Source organism: Triticum dicoccoides, chromosome 5B (assembly GCF_002162155.2).
Source record: "Triticum dicoccoides isolate Atlit2015 ecotype Zavitan chromosome 5B, WEW_v2.0, whole genome shotgun sequence".
Lineage (NCBI taxonomy): Eukaryota > Viridiplantae > Streptophyta > Magnoliopsida > Poales > Poaceae > Triticum > Triticum dicoccoides.
Window position 1 is genome coordinate 297,564,501 of NC_041389.1, and position 14,103 is coordinate 297,578,603.

The 14,103-nt window shown below is 40.3% G+C and overlaps 1 protein-coding gene across 1 annotated transcript; it reads right to left on the bottom strand.

Annotated features, from left to right (window-relative positions):
- Positions 1-10,695: 10,695 nt before the first annotated feature.
- LOC119305424 (dof zinc finger protein 3-like) lies at positions 10,696-13,046 on the bottom strand. The gene is made up of 2 exons (XM_037581939.1): positions 12,769-13,046; positions 10,696-11,900 (listed from the first exon to the last, which is right to left on the bottom strand). Exon 2 carries the CDS (start codon positions 11,898-11,900, stop codon positions 10,914-10,916), a length of 987 nt encoding a protein of 328 aa, XP_037437836.1. The 5' UTR covers positions 12,769-13,046; the 3' UTR covers positions 10,696-10,913.
- Positions 13,047-14,103: the final 1,057 nt, after the last annotated feature.

The following is a 14,103-nucleotide window of genomic DNA, read 5'->3' on the forward strand; positions in this document are numbered from 1 at the left end:
CCATGCCGCCCGCCTTGCCGAACTCGCCGGAAGCCGCCGCAGTCGTCGCCGATCTTTTTTTTTTTGGTTTAGGTATAAAAACCGTTCAGTTTTTTATAAACCCTAGATCTATTTTTTCATTAGATCGGTTCAGTTTTCGTAAGTTTATTTATTTAGCGAACGTTTGTTCGTTCGTTCGTTTTAACGAACGTTGTTCGCCGGTTAGGTTCAGACAGCGAACGTTCGTTCGTTAGTTTTTCCTTTATATTTTATTTTTGCCAGGGACTTATCCACGATTATTTTATCGTGATTCAGCCCCTGTTTTTTGAACTAGTATAACTTTTTACTCGTTTGTCCAAATAAGATGAAACCAACGCCAAAATCTTCGTCTTGAAGCCCTCTTTCCAGTTAATCAACTTGAACATGATTTTGGTATTGTAATATTTGACTTTAGTTCAGATTAGTATACGATCTTGTTTCGTTCGTATTTTGAGTTTCGTTGCTCAGTTTGAGTTGAATCTTTTTGCGAACTGTAGCTAATCACATGTACTTTCTGTTAAGTTCTAATTCACATGTTAATAATGTTGTTAGGTTTTGACTCTTGTTAGTTTAAGCCGTTTGCTTGTTTCGTGTTTGATTTGGATCTTTTCTCGAGTTTTCTCGTGTTTCGTTTGAGTGATTGCTTATGTATGTTATTGTTTGTCTACACTAGATTACCCGAAGTGCGAATCTTGTTACTACGAATCTCTAGAGTTTGCAGATCGTCAGCAAGGCAAGTTGCACTTTGATCATACTCTTTTATACCCAGTACTATACATTAGTTCTGCCCCACAAATATTTGCATCGGTAGGATTGGGAATATGTGGTTTTGGTTTTAGTGTTTGAGGTAGGAACCTAATACCTTTTGATCACCCCAGGAATATACGTATTTCTTATTATTGCTTAGCCATGCTTGTAGACGAGATTGGATCGTGATTCACACATGGAAGTTTGAGAGTTAATTTAATTGGATAACATTAAGGTGGCAACTTTAATACAAATCTGGGTGGATTGGTTGAGGCATCTGGAGTACCCAGTGTTGTCTGTTTTGGAAGTCCCGGAGTACCCGTGAGATTATCCTATGGAATGCCACCCAGGCTCAAAGGGATCATAAGATTATTCATGCTAGGAACTTCCGTGTGCAGCCACAAGCCATTATGGGCTCTTGCATAGTTGAGTAAGTTGCGTGAGCTCTTGAAGAGGTAGACTAGCAGATGTAGAGGGTTGTAGGTGGTACTATCTACCCAGAGTAAAGAGTTAATGCTTCAGAAAGGCTATGTCTCGATCATCCGATCATGGATGCGGTCGAGTCTTGTGGGGAAAAGTGTGCAAACCTCTGCAGAGTGTATAAAATAATCATGGTCAGCCATGTCCCCGGTTATGGACATCTTGAGTATCTAGTACTTGAATCTATTGATGTGATCTCAACACGTTACTCTAATTAATTTTGATGTTGGGTTAATGATGATACTTTTAATTGGGATTTGAGTTGGAGGAACCCTCTCAAATAATGGGAAACATGGGGGTAGTTAAATAAATTTATTCCTTTGTTGTAGGAAAAAACTAGCTTTATGCAAAACCATGAAACTTACAGCCTCCACCAGCCAAATATTGCATGTAGATATAGTCTTTGCATTATCATTGCTTTACAGTGTAACTATGCCAGCATATTCAATGTGTTGACCCGTTTCGGGCTGCAACGTCATATGTTGCAGACTACTCAAACGACGATTAAGGTGCGATAGGTCGTTGTTTTGCACTCAGCTATGCCGTTGGAGTTGATGGACTCATTTACCTTCGAAGCCTTCCGTTGTTATCTAGTTTAGATGGCCTTCAGCCATGATTTATTTATGTAATAATACTCTTTATGAGGACTCGATGTAATAAGTGTGTGATTGAAACTCTGTTATAATTCCTCCAGTATTGTGCGTGTCAGCATTACCGATCCAGGGATGACACTGATGCACAGAGACTTGGCCGTTTGAGGTCTGGTCGCTACAACGCCCCTAGCTAGGCATATTGCATAGATCTAGGTATTGTCATCTTTGGTATTTAATCCATAAGTGACCCTCATTATAGATTCATATAGTAACTTAATTTTCTTTCTTGGAAAGTGTTCCATGCCCTTCCTTAACGGAAATCAAAATCTAATATTTCCTTCTTTCATATCAATAATTGCACCAATCGTTCTAAGGAAAGGTCTACCAAGAATAATAGGGCATGTAGGATTGCAATCTATATCAAGCACAATAAAATCTATGGGCACATAATTCCTATTTGCAACAATAAGGACATCATTAATCCTTCCCATAGGTTTCTAAATAGTAGAATACGTTAGATGCAAATTCAAAGAACAATCATCAAATTTATGGAAACCTAGCACATCACATAAAGTTTTTGGAATAGTGGAAACACTAGCACCCAAAGCACACAAAGCATTGCACTCATAATCTTTAATCTTAATCTTAATAGTGTGTTCCCATTCATCATAAAGTTTTGTAGCAATTGAAACTTCCAACTCAAGTTTTTCTTCAAAAGATTTCATCATAGCATCCACGATATGTTTAGTAAAAGCTTTATTTTGACTATAAGCATGAGGTGATTAAGCATGGAGTGCAACAAGAAAATACAATCAATCAAATAACAATTATCATAATTAAAGTCCATGAAATCCAAAATAGTTGGTTCATCCTACTTAAAGTTTTGACCTCTCCAATCCCACTTTTATCAATTTTTTCATTAAGATCTTCACCTTCCAAATTATTGGGACGCCTTCTAGCTAAAGTTGACTCATCTCCAGTCCCATATCTATCAAGTTTTATATTAGCAAACAAAGATTCAATAGGAGTCACACCAATCACTTTAAGATCTTCATGATTGTTATCACGAAAACTAGAAGAACATGCTTTTTCTAGCCAATCTCTCTTAGCACGCATCCTAACGGTTCTCTCTCTACTTTTATTCATAGAAATTTTAATATATTTTAGAGATTTATTACTATCAATCTTGGGTGGCATAGATCTAATCTTAAAAGAATCAATCTCATGAAAAATTATATCGACATTCCTAGCCAAATCATCAATCTTAAGCAATTTTTCTTCTACCATAGCAATGAAAATCTTTTGAGAATTAATGAAATCTTTAATATTATTCTCAAAGATCGGAAGGTATCTTATTATAATTTCCATAAGAATTGTTGTAGGAATTAACATAACTATTAGAGGAATTACTAGGAAACGGCCTAGGATTAAAATTGCCTCTATACGCGTTATTACATAAATTGTTCCTACCAACAAAATTCACATCCATAGATTCATTATTATTATTAATCAAAGTAGACAAAGGCATATCATTAGGATCAATAGGAGCACTCTTACTAGAAATCAATTTCATAAGTGCATCCATCTTTCCTCTCAAAGTATTAATTTCTTCAATCACATGCACTTTTTTACTAGTAGAAGATCTTTCAGTATGCCATTGAGAGTAATTTGCCATAATATTTTCTAGGAGTTTAGTAACCTCTCCTAATGTGATTTCCATAACAGTACCTCCCGTGGCGGAATCTAAAAGATTTCCAGAGGCAAAATTCAATCCAGCATAAATGATCATCCATAAGATTAAACCATGACTAAGGCAATTTCTTATCATCAATTTCATCCTCTCCGAAGATTGTGCAACATGTTCATGATCAAGTTGCTTAAAATTCATTATATTCTTACTAAGGGAGATGATCTTAGTGGGAGGAAAATACTTGGAAATAAAAGCATCTTTACACTTGTTCCATGAATCGATACTATTTTTAGGAAAAGATGAAAACCAAGTTTTAGCACAATCTCGTAGTGAGAACGGAAATATCTTCAATTTAACAATATCATTATCCACATATTTTTTGTTTTGCATATCACTCAACTCAACAAAAGTATTTAGATGGGATGCAGCATCTCCATTAGGACTACCAGAAAATTGTTCCTTCATAACAAGATTCTACAAAGCAACATTAATTTCATAAGATTTCGCACTAGTGGCGGGAGCAATCGGAGTACTAATAAAATCATTATTATTAGTGTTGGAAAATTCACACAAATTGGTATTTTCTTGAGACACCATGACAAAGCAAGAAATCTAGCACACAAGAAAACTAAAAGCAAACGGAAAGACGAATGAAAGAAAGGCAAATAAAAAGGCAAATATTGTCGTGTTTTCTGAAAACGTTTTAGAAGCGGGGGAGAGGAAAATAAAAAATAATGTAATGGAAGAGATGAGAGTTTATGACAGGTACTTGGTAGGCTTGATGTAGAACCTCCCCGGCAATGGCGCCAGAAATTCTTCCCGCTACTTCTTGAGCTTGCGTTGATTTTTCCCTTGAAGAGGAATGGGTGATGCAGCAAAGTAGAGATAAGTATTTCCCTCAGCTAAGAACCAAGGTATCAATCCAGTAGGAGGTACAAGCAAGTCCCCAATAGATGCACCTGCACAAACTAACAAACACTTGTACTCAACGTGAAAAAGGGGGTGTCAATCCCTTCACAGTCACTTGCAAGAGTGAGATCTAATAGAGATAGATATAAGATAAGTAAAAGGTGAAATAAAGTAAATATAAATAAATTACAACAAGGTATTTTTGGGTTTTTTGGTTTTATAGATCTGAAAATATATGATGGAAAATAGACCCAGGGGCCATAGGTTTCACTAGAGGCTTCTCTCTTGAAGAAAACATATGGTGGGTAAACAAATTATTGTTGAGCAATTGATAGAAAAGCTCATAGTTATGACGATATCTAAGGCAATGATCGTGAATATAGGCATCACGTCCGTGACAAGTAGACAGACTCCTGCCTGCATCTACTACTATTACTCCACACATAGACTGCTATCCAACATGCATCTAGTGTATTAAGTTAACAAGAACGGAGTAATGCCTTAATCAAGATTACATGATGTAGAGGGATAGATCAATCAATATGGTAAAATCCCCATATTTTTATCCTTAATGGCAACAATACAAATACGTGCCTCGCTACCCCTACTGTCACTGGGTGAGGACACCGGAAGATTGAACCCATCACAAAGCAACATCTCCCATTGCAAGAAAAAACAATCTAGTTGGCCAAATCAAATTGGTAGATAAGAGAGAAATACAAAGCTATCTTAATCATGCATAAAAGAGTTGAGAGAAGATTCAAATAATATTCATAGATAATCTGATCATAAATCCACAATTCATCAGATCTCAACAAACGCACTGCAAAACAAAATTACATCGAATAGATCTCCAAGAACATTGTATTGAAGATCAAAGAGAGAGAAGAAGCCATCTAGCTACTAGCTATGGACCTGTAGATCTGTGGTAAACTACTCACACATCATCAGAAGGGCAACAAGGTTGGTGTAGAGGCCCTCCATGATCGAATCCTCCTCCGGCGGAGTGCCAGAAAAGACCCCAAGATGGGATCTCACGATAACAGAAGCTTGCAGCGGTGGAAAAGTATTTTTGGTGTGCCCCATAACATAGGGGGAATATTTGGGTATTTATAGAGCTGGAGTTAGGGTTATGAGAGCCACGAGGGGCCCACAAGCCCCCCCAGGACGTGCCCCAGGGCTTTTGGCCCCCTCGTGGATCTTCTAGCCTCTTTCTGAAGCTTCGTGGGTGTCTTGTTGTCCAAGAAAAATCTTTAAAAAAATTTGTTCCGTTTGGACTCTGTTTGGTATTGATTTTCTATAAAGTCAAAACAAGGAGAAAAACAACAACTGGTACTGGGCACTAGGTTAATAGGTTAGTCCCAAAAATGATATAAAATAGCATATTAATGCATATAGAACATCCAAGATAGATAATATAATAGCATGGAACAGGAAAAAATTATAAATACGTTGGAGATGTATCAGTGGTCAAGGAACGACAACACTCGGAAGAGGACTGTACGTGGAGAGGCTGATAGCTGGGACCCACAAGCCACATGGACGCACGCAAGCAAGGGACTCCTTATTATGCGCAAAAATGATTGCTCCCCCAGACAGCCGGGACCCACTAGCTACATGGTCGCACACAAGGAAGTGCCTCCTTATTACGCACAAAAAAAGATTCCTCCCCTGACAGCTGGGACCCACCAGGTTGAAGCGTACGTATTGCACCATCTGTCTAGTCACAAACGTGCACGTACATACTGGTCTCTATCCAATGAAGAACCATGATCTAGTAAAGGAGGGGCACGTGTCATAGTAGGAAATTTTGCCCCAAACATAGCAGTTCAGGCAGTCCCATCTATATCATGTACATGTACGTATAGCCATACTATAAAAATATGACCACGTCCATACATATGGGCAGGGTCTTGAACGCGTACTCATGCATACAATAAGGGCTCACGTACATCGAGAGGCAATATGGTAGAGGCAATAGATGAATGCACTAGACGGTGGGGGTATGCAGCAATGGCGTCTTGTTCATCGGCAACCAACCGGCTGGGTCAGAACAGACGAAACAACGTCATGTTCATTAGGAACCAACCGACTGGGTTGGAATGCATCATGTTCATCATGAGCAATCCGGCTTGGGCGGAATGGCCGATACAGGATCCTATTCTTTAATCTCCCCACCGGTTGGGTGTGTGGTGTACCGCAATAAGGACGAAAGATAGTTTTGTTACATGGCCTATGGTTGAAATATGGTCCTATTCATTGGGAGGGGTGTGGCATACCACAAAACAGATGAAATAGAGTTATGTTCAACCACCTACTATTGAAACGGGATCGTGTTCATCAGGAGGGGTGTGGTGTACCGCAAAATGGCCTCCACGGGCAAGGTTCCATCCGCCATCAACTTCCTACCGCCTCCATGGGCTATTGTTCATCCACTGCCTATGGCCTCTAGGGGTCCTGTTCATCCACCCCCGACTGGCTGGGGTGTGGCATACCACAAAACGGCCTCCTCGGTTGATTAGGGTCATGTTCATCCAGCACCAATAGTCTACTACATGATCGTGGTCCTATTCATCCACAGCCAACCCACCGGCTCGGGTGGGGTGTACATATGCACACAATAGCTAGCAACGAGGACCATTCATCCACGGGAAACCACTAGGTCAACACATCTCACACAAGGGGTTGGATTGATGCAACCATCTGCTAGTCTCGACTCGATCTATGTATCACACGCGCGGTCGCAGCAGGGACTGTTCATCGAGAGGCAACCAACCGGCTAGGTCAAGTCACGTCTCGCTCGGGGGCTGGATGCAACACATCGATCGATCGAGCCATCAAATTGCGTATGTGCACGAGTCTCACTCACATCACTTGGGTTCAGTAAGCAGTGAAGGGATCACTCAGGTTCAGTTAGCAGTGAAGGGATAGCTCGGGTTCAGTAGTAGTGCAAGGGATCGCTCGGGTTCAGTGTAGTGCGAGGGATCGACCGCCCAAGTTCCGTAAGGCGAGGGATCGATCAATCGGGTTTAGTAAGCGAATGGATTGCTCGAGTTCAGTTAGCAAAGGGCTATCACACTTGCACATACGAGAGAAACACGCAAACCACTAGATCGCTCGGGCCTGACCACTCGCGGATTTCCCATCGTATACCAGAAAATCCCCCAAAAAATTATCGCCCTTTCTTCTACAACGATTTTTTACACCATGGATGCCCCAAAGAATGGCATGAAGGTGCGCCTTTAGCCCGCCGAGGATGAAAACCCATTTGATGTCACAATTTTTTTGTCAAAGAAGTAGGAGCCCACCACATCTATAATGATACATGTTTTTGTCACAATTATCGTCATGGAAGTGTCACTTCCATGACAAAAAAAATGTTTTCGGTCATGCCATAATGTCATGGATGTGTCTTTTTGTCTAATGTATAGAGTGCGCTAGGAGGGGCCGCCATAATAGGCTGGTATACATGTTATTGATGGCCGCATGCATGACCGACTCTTTGTGGCTACTACTAGTAATTGACATATTTAAGTAGATTATACCACCGTTGAGTAATGGTAGCAATGGATGCATCATGGGGGTCACGATATCCTAGGACATAGACGACTGTAGGAGGACTGACTGCTCCTTCCTCGAGGACACCGAATGATGGGTCTTGTTCGTCTGGTGTATATCATCCGATTCTAGGCACTTAGTGAGGATCCCCCTAGTTGTTGACACTTTAGCCTATAACTTGAATGGGCCTGAGTGTTGCCCCTTGGCCCATTGTCTTCTGAATTATGTCTTTGATTAGCCTGGGCCTTTGGCTGGGCCATATGTATCCTTGTGCTTGCCCGTAGGAATAATCCTCTCACGTCCCACTGTCATACAAATCCACATGTGTTACTGCACCTCTATTCGGGTACTTCCCGAAACACAGTCGACACCTTTAATTTATTTTATTCTATAGAGAAAAATGTTTCAAATTTTATTGACATATTATTTTTTGTATGATTTAATCCAAACAAATGATTTTTTTTCATTTCCAACCTTTTTATAACACATCAACCAGTGGTGTGTATGTGTTATATTGGAAATACCTTGGGTTGAAGTTGTATCCACCACCAATGAGAAACAACATGTTGGTGAATTGTCTAAAAATATCTACCATGCCATTTTGGGGTTCCAAGGTATAGGGTATGCTCATCTAGTCTCTAATCTTACTTTTACATTCTTGTCCAAGTATGTGAAGCCACAATTTACGTGATAGGAAAATTTGGTCACTATTGAGGGCAACAACATAACTACGCAAGGTTCATGTAAGTGCGGGTGCGAACCAAAAAATATATAGCTATAAGTGTAAAAAATGATGGTGAGGATGATTGTAAGAACACATTTTTATTAATAATTGATGAGTTTTAACCAAAAACCATAATGGTTATGTTTTAATCATGCATTATTTTCCAATCTTAGCGAGGAACTCAGAATTCAAGATATTGTAAGAGTGGTTGAGCTAGATAAAAATGTCTTGTGGTGTTGTTCTTTAGGGGAGGGGAACGTGGGAGGAAATAAAATATGAATGATTTTAAAGCGAAATACCCTTTCTAATGCGAGACTCCCCCTATAAATGCATAAATTGAAGAAATGTTACTTTCTCCATTTGCACCTTCAGGTATAAGTGCACCAACTCATGGTGTGTATGAGCTGAATAGGAAATACCATGGTTTTAATAGTATGGTCATCATCCATGAAGGAAGACATCATGTTAAATAGTCTAAAAGTATCTATCGAGACACATGCGGGTTCCATGGTCTTGAGTATGTTCCGTTACTCCCTAATCTTAATTTTCCACACCTTTGAGCCCAACTGCATAAAGCCACAATCTACGCGATAGTCAAATTTGGTCACTACTTATGGCAAATTAAAGTTCTATTCATAGATAGGATTACACGCTAACATAGTGTGGTATGTCATAACAACCTAAGGTTTAAACATGGGTGGGACCAAACTTGTTTTAAATAGAAGATTCAAAAATGACGTTTACATCTTCAAATGCATTTGTAAAATTACAAATCTTGTTGAGGAACTAGCCTAACTTAAATTCAGATAAGGGATAGGAGTGAAATCATAATAAAATATGGAAATCATACCTAACATGTACATGTTTTTCATTCGAATACTTGTTCAGACTACAAAGATGATGTAGTGACAAAATTAAAGTCACAAATAAGATCTAGTAACAGTGATATTCCTATGGAGAACTCACCTTGAAAGAGTGAGTCCCTCCCAAAGAGGCTCATCTTAATTATAGAGATGCTAGCAAAGCACCCTTTTGAGCTTCTGAAAACAATACCCTAACAAACATGCATGCAAATGTGAAAGAACAAACAAGATCATTGTAAGCTTACCAAAATTTTCCTAGGGAATCAAATGATATAGCTCATGAATAAGCGTGATTAGCAAGAGTCGCTCCTCCAAAATGCTTTGAAAGACGAGTGCACCTTATCAAACTTTTGTGATGAATTAAAAACTCCTTTTCTTTAAGAGTGTGTGTGATGGCAAATATCTTGTTAATAATTTATGAGCCAATCTTTGTTGCCCACAAAAAAGACAACCTCTGTTGTATAATTAGCTCCATAATGGCTAGTGTTGCTTTAAACGAGAAGTGTGATGCACCTTGAAAGAGTGAGTACCTCCCAAAGAGGCGAACCTTGATGATGGAAATGAAATAGAGCAACCTTTCAAGTTTTCTAAATAGAAATATGCTAATAGATCACGCATGCAAATGTGGAAGAACCAACAAAACCTTTGTAAGCCTATCATTATCATCTTAAGAAAACAAATGTTATAGCTCATGAATTAACTCGATTGACAAGAGTCACAAGACTCTAGACTTATTGGGAGCTAAAACTGCCTGAAAGAAGAAAAATGCTTGAAAATTCTTTGATGGATAAACCAACTAATTCTGTTGTACCCTCTTCTATGGACGATGTAAAAATCTCGCGATGTTAATAGAAGGTTGAATTGAAGTAAATAAAATCTCCATTTCAAGAGTGGGAAAGATCTAGTTAATAATTAATGAGATAATATATGTTATAACCCACAAAAGACCACGATGACTAGTGTTTCTACAAATGAGGTTTTGGATGCTAAAATACAATCCATGGCACAATGATTGGATCAGTGGGTAAACCAACTTAACTAAGAATAATGTGATGCATTCTCTACAACATCACCTAGATAAAGTTTAAACCATAAATCCTTCAATTATTAATGTCATGAAACAAACAATACTTAATTAAGCATCGCAAACAACACACATTGTCTGGAGTTCCACTCAAATAAACAAAACAATCCCCACTTAAACGAAACATGAAAATGATGGAGCGAAATAAGTCAAGAAAGTAACAAAAAAGAAGTGCCGAAACTAGTATGAAAACAATTGACCCACTTCTCCAATTCAATGATCTCCATTTCGCATTTTCTTCTTGCACTTACATCAGGGAGCTGCTGTTGAGGAGGCTTTGCCATGGGTTTGATCCTCCATTATTGATCCAGTAGCAATCCCTCGATGACCCACCAGTGTTGTCATCACTGTGGCTGCCATTATTGTTATTGTTGTTTATGTTGCTGTTGCCCATCGTCACATTGTTCCCAGTCCCGAGGTGATGCACGCCTCCTGATACAACACCACCACCTCCACCATTACCAACATGTGGCTGCCATTGGAGCCCCATCATGGCCCCTATGCCGTCATCTCCTTCCTCACCAGTGCCCCCCTGAAATATTGAAGCAGTTGCGGCACCTATTCCATTTCCACCAACCATGAGATCGCCATGCTGCTGCATTGGACCTGGAATGCCAAATGACGCCGCTGGCGGCGTCATCAGCATCCCAATGCCTGATCTAGACCCACCATAGTAGTAGCCATTGTTCTGACCGAGGTTGCCATCAAGAAGCCCTCCTGTTCCCCCTCTCAGCACGTCTAGAAAGGACGTCGTCCCACCAGGGGACATCACAGCCGTCGTGTTGGACGACGACGATGACCCAAAGGTGGTCATGGAAAGGCTTCTTGGAATCTCAAAACCAGCAGACATAAACGTCGGGAGGACATTGGCAAAGTTTATCCCTGTGCAGGTCGAGGGGGGCATGACAGCCGTGTGTTCCGACGAGGAGGCCACGCCGAGCTTGTGGGCGTCGGAGGTCCCCGAGCGCTTGGGCTTGCGGCAGCCACCACCGATGGGGACGTTACGGAGGGACCCACCATGGGTCCAGTAGCGGCGGCAGGCCTTGCAGAAGTAGCGGGGCTGAGACATACTATAGTTGTTGTAGTAGCAGAACTTGGTGTTGCCAGACTTGCACCGAGGGCATTCCACCTTCTGCTCTGGCTTCGGCCGAGGCTTCTTCTCCGCCGCCGCTGTCGCCTCCCCCGCCATCTGACCAGCCTTGCTCTTGGAGTTTGACGGAAACACTTCCTCCATCTTCAACACATGTGTACACACATATCGAATTAAATTAAGTTAAATTGTTAATCCTAAGGAGTGAGACATGTAGAATCATTGGTTAACTCAAAATTTCATGATAAGTGCATAATCAGGTCTCAAATTCTCAGATCCATACAACAGATTCAATTAATCAACTACAACTCTAAGCGCCCATTCTTTTGCGCAGCTTAAAGAATAAGCTGTCTCTCCCCATAGTCTCTAGTATTAGGATTCCTTGAAAGCCTAATCCCAGGCTCTCCTAGTTACCTAACTAGACATGTAAGAAACCGAGACAAAATAAATAAAATCTTGGGTACAAAGTAGTGAATCCGACATGGATAAATAAGAACTATACCGATCCAATTTTTCATAAATAAAAAAAATTTCTATAGAAAACTTGTAAATATAGCATGCATCCATGGATCAGTGCCTATTGAATGTGGTAACGGCTGTGTGCATCAACCGATGCAGAGCCTGGAAATATCCCCTTTTCAAAACGGAAACATACGGCTGCCCCCTCTATTGTTCTAGCTACGAGCAATTTGCTAAAATTGAGACAAGAACATCAAAATTAAACAAACCAAACAAGGTAGGTCAGGAATTACTTATGAATTCCTCAAAATCAAGATCTAGATGCATGCATGTACACACGAACACGCAAACAAGAGAAATATGTTTTGGAATAGCCCATGGTTAGATCTACAACGGGTATTAAAGTGAAGATCGCTAGCTAGATCGCTAGCTAGCTAGCACGGCTTGCGTTGAGCGATACTGTGGGGGATTATCTAACAAAAGTCACATGCACGAGGAAGAAGAAGGAGGGAGAAAGAGTAAGTGATAGAAATCAAAGAAAGAAGAAGCTCACCAGGTGAATGAAGGGTAGTATGGAGTATAGGAGTTGTTTGGTCTAGTGCTATGGGATAGGGTGAAGTTGCCCTCCTTTTTATACTTGCAAGGCTAGCCAAATGTTTAAACACTACCGCAGAATGAGCAAGCCAGATATAGGGTCAAATTAATAGAGGGTGTGTTCATGTGAGTGATGAACTGTCTATAGCCAGTAGCACTGGTAAGACAGAAACGGCTGTAGAGCTGTTGGCATGTTGTCCCGAGAGGACAAAACGGCTAGAGGTGACGCGCACACTAGAGAGAGAGAAGGATGGATGGCTTGCAAGCCTTGGGTTGGAAACAGAAAAGAGAGAGAAAGACGAGCCTAATGCCGGGGCTCTTGTGCTGCAAGCTTCTCCATCCTTCCTCCTTCCGTTGCTTGTTAGAGCTTGGGGCCAACAGCAAAACATGGGGCCGGCCGGCTATGCGGACGTATGTGTATATTATATTTGACATGTTATACACACATGGATGGACGGATGCACTCTACGGGTCTATGAAATGCATGGACCACATAGCCTTCACACACCTGTCTCAAGAGATAGCATGGGTATGAACAGCACACCAGGTCTCATCCAGTGCAAATCTTCATTGCCACTCTTCCTTTCCTTCCATTGTATATCTGGCTATCTTGTCAGTGACCGCGGCTAGAAAACACGGGGTAGGCGTGCCGCATTCACGTGTCATAGCCTGTGGTGGAGTGGTTGTGTGCATGGACGTATGCATAGGCCAAGGTGAACTCTTTTTTGGCACACCGTTTTAGATTAAAATATCCATTTAAAAAAAATCTTGGGCTAGAAATCTATCCTCTGCATTTCAGCAATTAATACCAATCAAATCATCCACCATCTCTATCTTTTCCTTTCCCTGTATAGTACTCCCATTTCATTAATTCTCCACCATAGAATCGATATTTGTATTTCCTCATAGAAAATAATAGACATTTGTATAGTAACTTGGTAACGCCTGTTTTGAAAAAGTCATGGCAGATATCTGACATAATAAACTTGGATGTTTGTCGTGTGCACTCCATTTGTAGTTAAATAAAATACCCCTATTTTTGTTGCACTATATTTTCAATATGGTTAATCATATGAATTTTTTCCTACCACCACCTCTTTAGTGAGGTTCGAATTTTCTATAATAATGAAACAAACCATTGTCACCAAAGTCCATAGAGTAGTTTGTATGTAAATGACCAAAAAATATCACAAAGCAACACAATCTAGTTGTCTGAAATTATTATCTACTACAATTGATCCATGGGACTATAAAAAATGTTGACTACTATTGATCCATGGGACTATCAAAAACA